General features: G+C 39.5%; 1 protein-coding gene across 1 annotated transcript in view; it reads left to right on the top strand.

The window, feature by feature from the left end:
• Positions 1-328: 328 nt before the first annotated feature.
• Positions 329-14,122, top strand: part of ZCCHC4 (zinc finger CCHC-type containing 4) — a 49,360-nt gene continuing 35,566 nt past the window's right edge. The window contains exons 1-3 of the mRNA XM_007448802.1: positions 329-470; positions 1,258-1,376; positions 2,336-2,418. Coding sequence (XP_007448864.1) covers positions 344-470; positions 1,258-1,376; positions 2,336-2,418 — 329 coding nt within the window. The 5' untranslated portion in view covers positions 329-343. The remainder of the gene's footprint in view (positions 471-1,257; positions 1,377-2,335; positions 2,419-14,122) is intronic.

Here is a 14,122-nt window from a genome sequence, read left to right on the forward strand (position 1 = left end):
CTAGTTACAGCAGGAGGATGAGAGATACATGGAGCAGAGCTGAGTTACTCTTGCCAAGGTGAACCTAGATCAGCCGGTCACTAGACACATGACTTAGTTCAGGTAAGATTAGAGAGCTGAACCCCTCAGATTCATGAGAAATCACTGAGATGACAACATGGAACTCCTACGGCTTCTTTCTCAGACATTCCAGCAGAAGTTGGGTTTCGGGGCGTGACCTCTGCCCCACTGGCCGAAGCTCCTCCTAGGCGAGAGGGGGCGCTCTGAGTCACGGCGGGTCATGGTGGCGCGCTTTCTCAGCCTCTTTGGTTCGGACTGAGGCTTTCGGGACGGCGGCGGGAAGATGGCGGCCCCCAGGGAGCAGCTTGGAACCGTAGAGGCAGAGGGGAGCTCGGGTCGCCAGGGGAACTCGGGAGTCGAGGTGGTGGTTTCCTCCGATCCCGCCCCGCCCGCCCCGCTGTGCCCTCACGGTGGGTCCGCGTCTGGGCTCAAGCAGGCTGTCGGGAGCCAAGGGGCGTGGGTGAGCCTGAATGTGCCGTGGGCTTTTAGGGCTCTCGGATTCAGATCCCCCTCTCTCTCTCCCACCGAGTGTCATATCTAGAAAACGCTCCTTCCTCGGGAAGTTGTGGTTGTCCACTTACTTAAGAAACCGTCATAGAAACACCCCACTGTTGTGGTTTTGGCTTTACGGCTGTTACATGTTTTTTGAAGGGACAAGGCAGAGGCTAGGCGAAAAGGATATGTGTTATTGAGTAATTCCCGTTGCCAAGTACTTGAAGATTTCATTTGTGGTTTTATTGTTTTTTCCATTAAAATTAAAAAAAAAAAAAAAACGTTAGGGAGCACGATAGAATGAATTCTTGCTTAACTAGACCCAGTTTTTCTTGCGGAGAGAGAGTGCGTCCAGCTCTAAAAGCTCAGATTTTCACTGAAAGGATAACTGAGCGGAGGTGGCAGAGTGCTCAGTTGTTTGGACTCCGTCTTTGTTGTTGTGTCAGGACCCAGGCCGTTCACCATGTGGACTGCAACTGTACTGACAATAGCATTTTCCTTCTGGAGAGACCAGTTTTCAAAATTTATTTCTTAAGTAGTCTTTGCCTGAATGTTGTGACTTTGGGGGGAAAAAATTATTAAACAGAGTAGTGCATTTAATTGTAACAAATTGTGCATAAAACTGAAACAAATTTTATTTAAAGGCGATGAAAACTAGGAACTTGAGGTAGATGACTGACTTATTTTTTCCTATTCTGGAACTAGGACCCACTCTTCTGTTTGTAAAGGCGAACCAAGGGAAAGAAGAAACACGGAGGTTTTATGCCTGCTCAGCTTGTAGAGATAGAAAAGATTGTAATTTTTTTCAATGGGAAGATGAAAAGGTATATCAACTTTTTGGATATATATATATATATATATTTTAATTGTTGATGTCTGTGACATTTCATTGAGAATGTATGAGATAAATCTCTTGAGATGAAGATACCATGTTTTTTGGTTTGAGAGACTAGAGTTTATATTTACTCTGAACTTACTCTGATTACTGATGTCTTAAACTACTGTCTCAAAGTCTGAGTTCCCTTTAAGGCTTTCTGAGGTGTTAGTATTGCTTTTTCCAATATAGATTTCTCCCTAAAGAGTGCAGGTTATTATCATTCCAGGAAGTGCTTTAGAAAAACACTTTTTGGGAAGCATTTGCATTGACCATCCCTTATTCCGCTACTGGATGACTGATGAAGGCACTTAAAGATAGTTATGAGCTTGGAATTCTCTTGGACTCAGCTCCAGTTAAAGTTTCTGGAAGTTTTTTTTTTTGTTTTTTTGTTTTTTTTTTTGTGGTATGTGGGCCTCTCACTGTTGTGGCCTCTCCCGTGGCGGAGCACAGGCTCCGGACGCGCAGGCTCAGTGGCCATGGCTCACGGGCCCAGCTGCTCCGCGGTATGCGGGATCTTCCCGGACCGGGGCACGAACCTGTGTCCCCTGCATCGGCAGGTGGGCTCTCAACCGCTGCGCCACCAGGGAAGCCCTGAAAGTTTTGACTAGAAAGCTTTCAGCTTTGTTAGGTTTGTTGGAAAACAGTCTGTATGCCACTCTTCTGTAGACTCGTTAAGATCACTCTGTGTGAATTAATCCCTCAGTGCTTTAATATGTTGGTTATTGTTTCAAACTGCTCTAGAATTTTCCCAGGTTAATGTGTTTTGTTTTCCCGTGGAATGAATGCTTGTTTACAGCTTAGAGTTGCTCGAATTTCTGGCCTCTTGATGGCAGAATGCGATACCAGTTTTTCTAGGATAGTAGCAAGTTTGATGGTTTATTAAGTTTATTTTGTACTCTGTTTCAGTTGTCAGGAGCCAGACTTGCTGCCCGAGAAGCTCATAACCGAAGATGTCAGCCTCCTTTATCCCGTTCGCAGTGTGTGGAAAGGTACTGATGCTGTGTCATTTTCATTTATTATCCTATTGTTGTTCTTTTCCCTCAGTGCCTTTAAGTTTACTTTCAGTAATTAATTTCTTTTTATTGTGGTAAAAAATATATATATAAGATAACATTTGCCAATTCAGTGACATTAATTACATTAACAGTGTTGTGCAACTATCACCACTATCTGTTTCCAAACTTTTTCATCATCCCAAACAAATTCTGTCACCAGTAAGCAATAACTCCCCATTCCACCTTCCTCCCATCCCTGGTAACCTCTAATCTACTTTTTGTCTCTATGATTTGACCATTCTGGGTACCTCAGATAAGCAGAATCATCAATATTTGTCCTTTTGTGTCTGGCTTATTTCACTTAGCGTTGTGTTTTCAAGGCTCATCCATGTTGTAGCATGTATCAGAACTTCATCCTTTTTATGGCTGAATGATATTCCTTTGTATCCATGTACCACATCTTTTTATTTTTATAAATTTATTTATTTATTCATTTATTTTTTGGCTGCATTGGGTCTTCGTTGCTGCGTGTGGGCTTCCTCTAGTTGTGGTGCACAGGCTCTAGGCATGGGGGCTCAGTAGTTGTGGCTTGCGGGCTCTAGAGCGCAGGCTCAGTAGTTGTGGCACATGGGCTTAGTTGCTCTGTAGCATGTGGTATCTTCCCGGACCAGGGTTTGAACCTCTGTCCCCTGCATTGGCAGGCAGTTTCTTAACTACTGTGCCACCAGGGAAGTCCCTGTACCACATCTTGTTTATCCATTCATCCATCAGTGGACACTCAGATGTTTCCACCTTTTGGCTCTTGTGAATAATACTCAACACATGTTGGTGTATAGATATCTGTTTGAGCCCCTGTTTTCATTTCTTTTGCATATATACCTAGGAGTGCAATTACTGGATAATATGATAATACTATGCTTCATTTTTTGAGGAACTGCCAACCTGTTTTCTTCAGTGGCTGCACCATTTAACATCCCCATCAGCAGTGTGTGAGGGTTCCAATTTTTCTATGTCCTTGCCAACACATATTATCTTCTGTTTTTTTTGATTATAGCCATCCTAGCAGTTGTGAAGTGGTATGTCATTGTAGTTTTGATTTTCATTTCCCTCATTATTAATGATGTTGACCATCTTTTCATATGCTTTTTGGCCATTTGTATATCTTCTTGGAGAAATGTCTATTCAAGTCCTTTGTCCGTTTTTAATAAGGTCATTTGTCTTTTTGTAGTTGAGCTGCAGGAGTTCTTTATATGTTCTAGATATTACACTCTTATCAGATGATTTGAAAATATTTTCTCTCATTCTGTAGATTATCTTTTCACTTTCTCAGTGATGTCCTTTGATACACAACAGTTTTTAACTTTGATGAAGTCCAGCTTTCAATTTTTTTGTTGTTGTTGCTTGTGCTTTTGGTATCATAGCTAAGAATCCATTGCCAAATCCAATCTCATGAAGATTTACTGTAATCTTCCTTTTTGAAATACTAAACCAAACAAACAAAAAAAACTTTTAAAAGCTGTAAACATCTGTTTTTAAAAATCTTCATTTAAAAAAATTATTTATTTATTTATTTTATTTATTTATTTTTTTGCGGTACGCGGGCCTCTCACTGTTGTGGCGTCTCCCATTGCGGAGCACAGGCTCCGGACGCGCAGGCTCAGCGGCCGTGGCTCACGGGCCCAGCCGCTCCGCAGCATGTGGGATCTCCCCGGACCGGGGCACGAACCCGTGTCCCCTGCATCGGCAGGTGGACTCTCAACCACTGCGCCACCAGGGAAGCCCAGATATGGACCATTTTTAAAGTCTTTATTGAATTTGTTACAATATTGCTTCTGTTTTATGTTTTGGTTTTTTGTCTGTGAGGCATGTGGGATCTTAGCTCCCTGACCAGGGATTGAACCTGCACCCCCTGCATTGGAAGGCGAAGTCTTAACCACTGGATTGCCAGGGAAGTCCCTAAAAATCTGCATTTTTAAAGTGTTTTATTGGGTGAACTGGAATTGAGTCATAGATTTAATTTTTTGGCAAACTTGTGAAAAGAATTCATCCCTCTCCTTTGTTATAGGCGTTGTGTTTTGTGTGCTGGGAGAGACTTCTTAAGAAGCCTCTGTCTGGGTTGCTGATGACAAATAGGTTTTCACTCTCATAATAACTCCTGCTGGTTACCTGGGCTGCTGTGTTTAGAAGGATTCTGAGGTCATATTTAGGCTAAGTGTAAAGGAATACTGGGATCTGTTAAAAATGTCTTTTTGAGCTTCTTAGTAGCTTTTAAAGTCCTTTGATAGGGGAGGCTTTTCTTGAGATAACTTGATTGCCCCTTAACTGCAGTACTTAATCAGTGATTAAGTCTACTTAATTTATGGGAATTAAATCAACAACAAAAAATGTTGAAAAAGGAATTAATGTAAACTGAGCACCACTGAGCTAGGCACTATGCGAGGTGTTTTCCGTGATATATTGTTTAAATCCTGCCAAGGTGGTTTACTTAGATGAGAAAACTGAGGGCTTGGAGAAGTTAAGTAACTTCATCAACTTCATACTGTTAGAATGAATGAGCAGTGACTCAAACTTATGTCTCCCAGATTCTAAAACAGTATTTTTAAGCATATAAGCAGATAGTAATTAATATGTGATGTGTAGTGATTTACTTTAAGGAGATATAAGGATATAAAACAAAGAGTTATATAGAGATATATTATTATGAGATTATTATAATGAGATAGAATATCGAAGATGCAGAAAGTAGAAAAATACCACTATTGGTTTCTCCCTTTCAACCCATCACCTTGGTCATTTTGTAGTCTTCCTTCTGGCCTTTTTTCTTATGCAAAGGTTGGTTGTACAAGATTGTGGTCATAATGTGGACATAGTTTTGTACTCTGCCGTATCACTTTTAGCTGATAAGCATGTACTTCATATTATTACATAAGGATATTGGTGATGCAGTTACCCTCTGTAAGAAAATTTAGATGATCTTCTTTCCTTGCGTAATAAGATTTTAGTCTGGAGCTAAATTGATGCTCTTATGCTTTCTTACATGCTTTCGACAAGAGTGAAAAGTTTGAAATCAGTCATTTCTCAAAATTAAAAATTTTGCTTTTTTAAAACCAAAGGCTTACTAAATTACCTCTTGTATGTTATTAATTACTCTCTTAGTGTGTCTTCGGCTTGAGACTGGCAGATTATTCTTGTGTGTAAATGGATGTAAGGATGACGTACTGTTACTTGAGATTATAATTATTTTCTAATTTAACTTTATACAACTCATTTATGTTATCTTATTAAATAACTACTATATTTGAAAGTGTTAAAATGCATTAAAACATTATACCTATTCTATAAAGCAAACTTTTTATCTGTTACTGTGACATAGCAATAGCTTTTCATTGACTGATTTAGTTTTGAAATTATTAGAAAGGAATAATGGTAGCTATTGAGATAAATTGACCTTTCTTACTTGATTTTTATTATGGAACTGGCAGTGCTGCACAGACTTCTAGGTTCTACAGAATAGGATTTGATATTCATTTTTCTAATTTCAACCATGCTTTATATTTCATATGTGTTCAGTTGACAGATTTACATTTTGTGTCTGAGACTTGACTTTCCTTATAGTTTTTAGCTGCCTGTTATGCCCTGAAATGTGCTGTTCTGTTATGTAGTATGTTGACATCTTTATCGTGACCGCTGAAGTCTTAGGGAAGATATATTTTAATGCTAAAATCAGCATTAATTTATGTGCATCCCGATAGTTTTGTTTAGTTGATATTTCATTCGGTTATGTTTTTTTCAGAGCTCATTTAAACTCAGATTTTCAAGGTCTGCTATTAGGGAAATGCCATAAACATAATTTGTCTACTCCCGGAAAGTCAAATGGAACATCAAATGGAGATCAATAAAAATGACATTTCAAAATGCTAGCCTGCAATTTGTGAGTCATGCTGAGCCATGCAGCAGAATGAATTTCTTCTCCCCCCTGGGTATGTGTTGTAAGTACAAATGAGGAAGGAGCACTGAGTAATCCTTCGTTCCTGAGAGTCTCAAGTTCTTCCTACCAAACTTAAGAAAAACCCCTTGTGTCTGAATGTTAGGTTTAAAGCCATACAGTTGAATGATAATGATATAAGTTTGAATAGAAATATGCACAAGATCTCAGTTGATCTTTTGTCAAGAGAAGGTTAATAAACTAACAATGGAAACTTTCTGAAGGACAGTTTTGACCAGGCACAAAATACATCAGTGGAGGTTCATTTAACATTGTTCTTTTTTTCCTCCATTTAACAATAATTAAACTTAGTGCCTTAAGATAGTCCTATGTAGTGAGTGAATTGCCACACTAGCCCCTCGCTTTGAACTTTCATCTCTTCCTGGTGATTTTGCAGCTTGTGCTGCCTTCAGTTGGCTTCACTTGGTGTGTGATAGGCAGTCCTTTTGACCATATTTGAGTAGCAGAAGCTGGCACAGTGTTATCTATTTGGGGAGCTTCCTTTCTTTTTCCTATAAAGCCCTTGATTTCATCATTCATTCAATGACAACTATTTACTTCTCTAATATCAAAAGTGTGCTTCTGCTCCATTTCTCTGTTTTGGTCCCAGAGTGCATGTACAATAACTTTGTGTTTTGAGACTGAGTCATAGGATAATGGCAGTGACACTCCACCTACAGTCTGGCTGATGGCAGTTATAAATCATGTCTCAATATCCTAGATGCTAAAATGTGAAAATGTTTGCATCTTAGAAGTGATTGGATTTTGCTTTGTGATCCAATCTGACAGGTTTTCTTTTTTTATTTTAATTAATTAATTAATTTGTTTTATTTTGGGCTGCGTTGGGTCTTTGTTGCTGCGCGTGGGCTTTTCTTTAATTGTGGCGAGCAGGGGCTGCTGCTGCTACCTCGTTGAGGTGAGTGGGCTTCTCATTGCGGTGGCTTCTCTCGTTGCGGAGCGCGGGCTCTAGGTGTGCGGGCTTCAGTAGTTGTGGCACGTGGGCTCAGTAGTTGTGGCTCGCAGGCTCTAGAGCGCAGGCTCAGTAGCTGTGGCTCACGGGCTTAGTTGCTCCGCGGCATGTGGGGTCTTCCCGGAACAGGGCTCAAACGTGTGTCCCCTGCATTGGCAGGTGGATTCCTAACCACTGTGCCACCAGGGAAGTCCCCAGGCTTTCTTTTAATGGGTGGGTTTAGCCTGTTTTTATAGCGGATATGACAGATATGCTTGATCTTAGTTTTATTATTTTTATACTTCCTGTTTTTATTGCTTCTTTTTATGCCCTTTCACTCTGTGGTCTGTGTTTGTTTTTCTTTTTTTCTTTTGCGGTACACGGGCCTCTCACTGTTGTGGCCTCCCCCATTGCGGGCCTCAGGCTCCGGACGTGCAGGCTCAGCGGCCACGGCTCACGGGCCCAGCCGCTCCGCGGCATGCGGGATCTTCCCGGACCAGGGCACGAACCTGTGACCCCTGCATCGGCAGGCGGACTCCCAACCACTGCGCCACCAGGGAAGCCCTGTTTTTCTTTTTTTAATGTGTGTTTCTTCTGTATTTTTGTTCTAATGGCTGCCTTTGTAACTTTTTAAGCCATATTTAATTCTTTTTTTTTTAGATTGCCTTCCTCCATCTAAAAACGAGAAATGATTACTTAATATGTTTCTTCTTCCTCTCTCTTTCCTTCTCTATAATTACTATCTGATTCTTTTTATTAATAATTATTTTTTAAATTTATTTATTTATTTTTATTTTTGCCTGCCTTGGGTCTTTGTTGCTGCGCGCAGGCTTTTCTCTAGTTACGGCGAGCAGGGGCTACTCTTCCTTGCGGTTCACGGGCTTCTCATTGGGTGGCTTCTCTTGTTGCACAGCACAGGTTCTAGAGGGGTGGGCTTCAGTAGTTGTGGCACTGGAGCTCAATTACTATCTAATTTTAGTTGGTTATTTCTTTTTAGGGTTAACCTGTATGCCTTTGAATATTGCTTATAGCTGTTTTACTTGGTTTTTCAGTTTTAAATTATATCTTTTGGCCGTTGGCTCTAAAATATGAGAAAAATCAATATACTTTTTGATTTCCCTTTCCCTTCCTCTTCCCATACCGGTTTTATATTATTTACATTTTGTACTCTAACTGTAATACCCATATTTTTTCTGTTTTTAGTCTGTGGTCAAATAGATTTAGTGCTGACTGATAGCCCCTTTGCTGTAGTTTCTTCACTCATCTCCTATTTGGCTGAAATTCATCCTCTAGCAGTTTTAATTTTTTTTTAAAAGGCTTTTATTAATCAAAAAAATTTAAATCAAAATATCTGTGTGGCTATTGTATGATTCCATTTATATAAAAATGTATAAATCATAATAACTTCTTTCCTACACAGCTTTTTATCTTCCTCCTAGTTAATAACAGTTTTGAATTTATTTGTTGTTATAGTGACTATTTGCTTAATTATTTAGGTACTTCAGAAATGATTCAACTGCAGATTCTCTGCCTGTTGTCTGAATCCTTTTAGAACATTCAAATGTAGCATAATCTATTGGTTTCATCTTCTTGGAGAAATTTGTCCTAGAGCTTTCAGAAATGTTCCCATCTGTAATGGTTGCCCTTTCTCCTTGGCATCCAGCTGTCCAGCAGGTTCTTCATGAAGGATCCAGGTAATATAACTATATAACCTGAGTTCTTCCAAGTCCAGAAATATTTAATTTCTTTATTCTTTTTTTTTGAAAATTAGAAATTTGATATCTTTATTTTTTCTTTTGCATATATATTTTTTAAATTGAAGTATTGTTTAATTTACAATGTTGTGTTAGTTTCTGGTGTATAGCAAAGTGATTCGGTTTTCTCTTTCTCCCTCTCCCTCTCCCTCTCTCTCCCTCTTTCTCTCTCTCTCTCTCTCTCTCTCTCTCTCTCTCTCTCTATATATATATATATATATATATATGTTCAGTTATATATTCTTTTTCAGATTCTTCTCCATTATAGTTTATTATAAGATATTGAATATAGTTTCCTGTGCTATACAGTAGGACTTTGTTGTTTCTGTTTTATATACAGTAGTGTGTATCTGCTAATCCCAAACTCCTAATTTACCTCTCCCCACCCACCTTTCCCTTGTGGTAACCGTAAATTTGTTTTTTATGTCTGTGTAACTCCTTTATTCTTGAATGGCACGGTACTTAAGTATAAAATTATTTGGGTGTATGTTTTACTTGGGGACTTTGCAGGATTGCTTCATGTCCTCCAGAGCAGTACTTCTTAAATGATCTGTGTTAAAGGGTCAGTCTTTTGCTTGTTTGCTTGTTTTATGTTTTTATTTTTATTTCTAGTCCACTGGGATCAGATGCTTCTGTAAATATAATAGAAATAAATAACTGGAAAATAAAATGAAAAAAAGAGAAGACATACAAAATACAAGCCACATTTTTTATTATTAGATTGAACAGACCTAAAAGTACTCTTGTCTAATTGGTATAAAAGTTTCTAAACATGTACTCTGGATGACTGTCTTTGTCTCATCAGGAACTGGAAACATTTGGCGGCCAGCTCCAGTGCATGGCCCTCTTTGCGGAGCACTGTTCCAGAGTTAAGTAGGTACTGTAGATGTCTGGGGACAGTTTGATTTTGACCACCCAGTAGTTGACTTGATCTTTTTCCTGAATGCTTAGAAGGAAGTAAATATTTTGAGATCTTTCACTTCTGAAAATACCTTTATGCTGATACTTGATTTATAACCTATACAGATGCTAGAATTCTAGGTTGGGAATATCTTTCCTTCAGGGTTTGGAAGGCAGTGCTCCATTTTCTTCTGTCTTCATTATAGCTGTTGAGAAGTTCAAGTTCAACAAGTTCATTCTTGATCTCTTATGTGTGACCTGTGACTTGTTTAATCCCTCTGTCATTTTTTTAGAATCTTTTTATTCCTAGGGATGTCACATGTCATGATGATCTATCTGATGTAAGTCTGTTTTATTTTATTTTGCTTGGTGTTTATTTTGTTTATTTTGCTTGGTAAATCCTTTCAAACTGGAAACTCATGTTCTTGAGTTCTGAGAAATTTCCCAGATTATTATGTCCCTATTGCCAAAGAATGAAAAACCAAGTCTCACATGATTTTAGGGCTGAGTACAACCCAGTTCTTGCTTAGTGATCTTCTGGAGTTGTCTTTGTTTTCTTTGAGTTTAACTCTTCCCTTTCCTTTAAAGCACTTCTTAATACCTTTTATTCAGGAAAATTTCAAGCATACACAAGAGCAGAGAGAACAGTATACTAAGAACCTCCTGCATCCACACCCAGCTTCATCAGTCATCAGTACGAGGCTAATTTTGTTTCCCCTGTACCCTCTACCCCGACCTCCAATCTGGACATTATATAGTTCTACCTGGAAACACTTCTCTATGTATCTTAAGAGATAAGGCCTTTAAAAAAAAAACATGATCACGATACTATTAAAATACCTAAAACATAAACAATTTTTTAATATTACGTAGCATGCAGTTAGCGTTCAGTGTTTCTCTGGTTACCTCATAAATGCCAGTTTATAATTGGTCTGTTCAAATCAGGATCCATAGAGGCTTTACACATGGCAATTGGTTGATATCTTTAGTCTTTTATTCATTGAAACAGAGTCATTTGTCTGATAGAAATTTCCATATTCTGAATTTGGTTGATTGCATCCTATAGTGTCAGCTAACATTTATTCTATCCCCTGTATTTCTTGGAAAGTAGAGGTGTCCCCAGAATCAAGTTCAGTTTTAGGAGCAACCTCTTTTGTAAGTTGTGTGGTCTGTTTCCTTTTATATCACATCAAAAGGCAGATAATGTCTGGCTGTTCACTTAGTGTGTTATAAGATTGGTTGTGTGTTCAGGTCATATAGGCATAGGCCAGCCTATACCATCCATTATAAAGTCCTATGTCACTGTTTCTTCTAATGATTTCAGCAGTAATTGATGATCATTACCTAGAGTTATAAGGGTTTACAAATTCCTGTCATCGCTCATGCATTTATTAGCTGCGATTCTTTAAATAAGAACTTTGTTTCCTCAGCTGTTGACTTAACCGTGTTACAGTTCATCTGGGAAGTCAAGATAAATGTTTAATTCTTCCCCTCTTATTGTTTGTTTTCAGGCTGTTTTCAGAATAATGATTCGGTACCCCAGCAACTTACAGAGTTGACTTATCAGGGTCATTGTTCTTTTATTTTTAATATCACTATGAAAATATGTATTTTAAAAATTTAGGGTTTTTTTAGTTAATTGAAATTATTCTTTTTGGTATAGCACTTTTTGAATTTGATTTAATTTTTACAATATGATGGAAATTATAGGTAGGGTGCCCATATAATTTCAATCCAAACCAGAATACTTTCTGAGAGTAAAAGGGGGCACTAACTAGATGGAACTCCAGGGCAGCAGATGTAAACTGGGACTGTCCTGGGCAAACAGGGGTGTATGGGCACCCTGGAGGAATGTGGGTTGTTAGGGGGAAATTAACATTTTTTCCCCAAATTTTTCAGCTTTACTGAAGTACAATAATTTATGTACAATAAGTTGCATGTATTTAAAATTACAGTTTGATAAGTTTTTTGTTTGTTTGTTTGTTTTTTTGCGGTACGCGGGCCTCTCACTGTCGTGGCCTCTCCCGTTGCAGAGCACAGGCTCAGCGGCCATGGCTCACGGGCCCAGCCGCTCCGCGGCATGTGGGATCTTCCCAGACCGGGGCACGAACCCGTGTCCCCTGCATCGGCAGGCGGACTCCCAACCACTGCGCCACCAGGGAAGCCCAGTTTGATAAGTTTTGACATGAAACCATCTACTCATGAAACCGTCACCACAATTAAGAATATGAACATATCCAGTACCCCCAAAAGTTTCCTCCTCTACCATTGTCCTATATTCCTCCATCCCCAAAGGCCACAGATAACCACTGATCTGTTTTCTGTCACTATAGATTAGTTTGCATTTTCTAGGATTTTATATAAAGAATTATACAGTATATAGTATTTTTTGAGGGGATGTGTGTCTAGCTTCTTTTACTTAGCATAAATATTTTTGATGTTCATCCATGTTTAAGTGTTTGTATCATTAGTTTATTCTTTTTTTTTTTTTTTTTTTGTCCACAAACTGTAGGGTGAAGGTTTTCTGTTGATTCAGGGTGAAGAGGAAAACATTTTCAGCCCCTCAACAGTGGCATGACTCCAAGGCATACAGACAGTTGGTTCCAAAAGCTTTCTTCAGCTTTTTATATGTTCACTCCCTCACATGTGTGAGTATTTAAGAGACATAGCAGTTGGAATATGTTTTGTTCTTCAACTGAAACTTAAAATTTAAATCTTATTATAGATTTTTAGCCGGCCCTAGGGTGCCAGCTTGTCACGTGAGGGGGTAGGGAGTGCGGAGTGGGCGGGGGCGGAGTTGCCATCTTGGACTCGGCTCCACTTAATCCGATGACCGGCCGACGCTGGGCTGGGCTCGGCTCAGCACAGGGGGTCGGGAAGCACAAAGAAGTTAAGTATTTGACCCAGTTCACACGAAGATTTGAACCCAGGTAGTCTTACTTCAGAGCCTATGTTCTTATCCGTGCCCATTGCCAGCCTCATGGTCCTTCGTTTGTACTGGGAGAGTCATGCTTTATGCCTAGAACTCCTCCACTGGCAGTTTTGTACAGGTTGGAGGAAGTGATGAGCTCAGACAGCAGAGTCAGGCCCAAGAAGGAGGATATTACTCAGTGTCCATTCAGTTGCTGTGCCTGTTACAGCTTAGTCTGTGGCTTGCCTGTTTACTCTCTTGATGAGCAGTTTAAGCCATGTGGCTGACAGGGTCTTGGTGCCTGGCTGGGTGTCAAGCCTGAGCCGCTGAGGTGGGAAAGCCGAGTTCAGGACATTGGTCCACCAGAGACCTCCCAGCCCCACGTAATATCAAACAGTGAAAGATCAGAAAGAGAAATTAAGGAAACAATCCCGTTCACTATTACAACAAAAAGAATGAAATACCTAGGAATAAACCTACCTAAGGAGACAAAAGACCTGTATGCAGAAAACTATAAGACACTGATGAAAGAAATTAAAGATGATACCAACAGATGGAGAGATATACCATGTTCTTGGTTTTTCCCCAAATTTTTCAGCTTTACTGAAGTACAATAATTTATGTACAATAAGTTGCATGTATTTAAAATTACAGTTTGATAAGTTTTTTGTTTGTTTGTTTGTTTTTTTGCGGTACGCGGGCCTCTCACTGTCGTGGCCTCTCCCGTTGCAGAGCACAGGCTCAGCGGCCATGGCTCACGGGCCCAGCCGCTCCGCGGCATGTGGGATCTTCCCAGACCGGGGCACGAACCCGTGTCCCCTGCATCGGCAGGCGGACTCCCAACCACTGCGCCACCAGGGAAGCCCAGTTTGATAAGTTTTGACATGAAACCATCTACTCATGAAACCGTCACCACAATTAAGAATATGAACATATCCAGTACCCCCAAAAGTTTCCTCCTCTACCATTGTCCTATATTCCTCCATCCCCAAAGGCCACAGATAACCACTGATCTGTTTTCTGTCACTATAGATTAGTTTGCATTTTCTAGGATTTTATATAAAGAATTATACAGTATATAGTATTTTTTGAGGGGATGTGTGTCTAGCTTCTTTTACTTAGCATAAATATTTTTGATGTTCATCCATGTTTAAGTGTTTGTATCATTAGTTTATTCTTTTTTTTTTTTTTTTTTTTTT

The sequence above is a fragment of the Lipotes vexillifer genome, unplaced genomic scaffold, assembly GCF_000442215.2.
Source record: "Lipotes vexillifer unplaced genomic scaffold, Lipotes_vexillifer_v1.1 scaffold100, whole genome shotgun sequence".
NCBI lineage: Eukaryota > Metazoa > Chordata > Mammalia > Artiodactyla > Lipotidae > Lipotes > Lipotes vexillifer.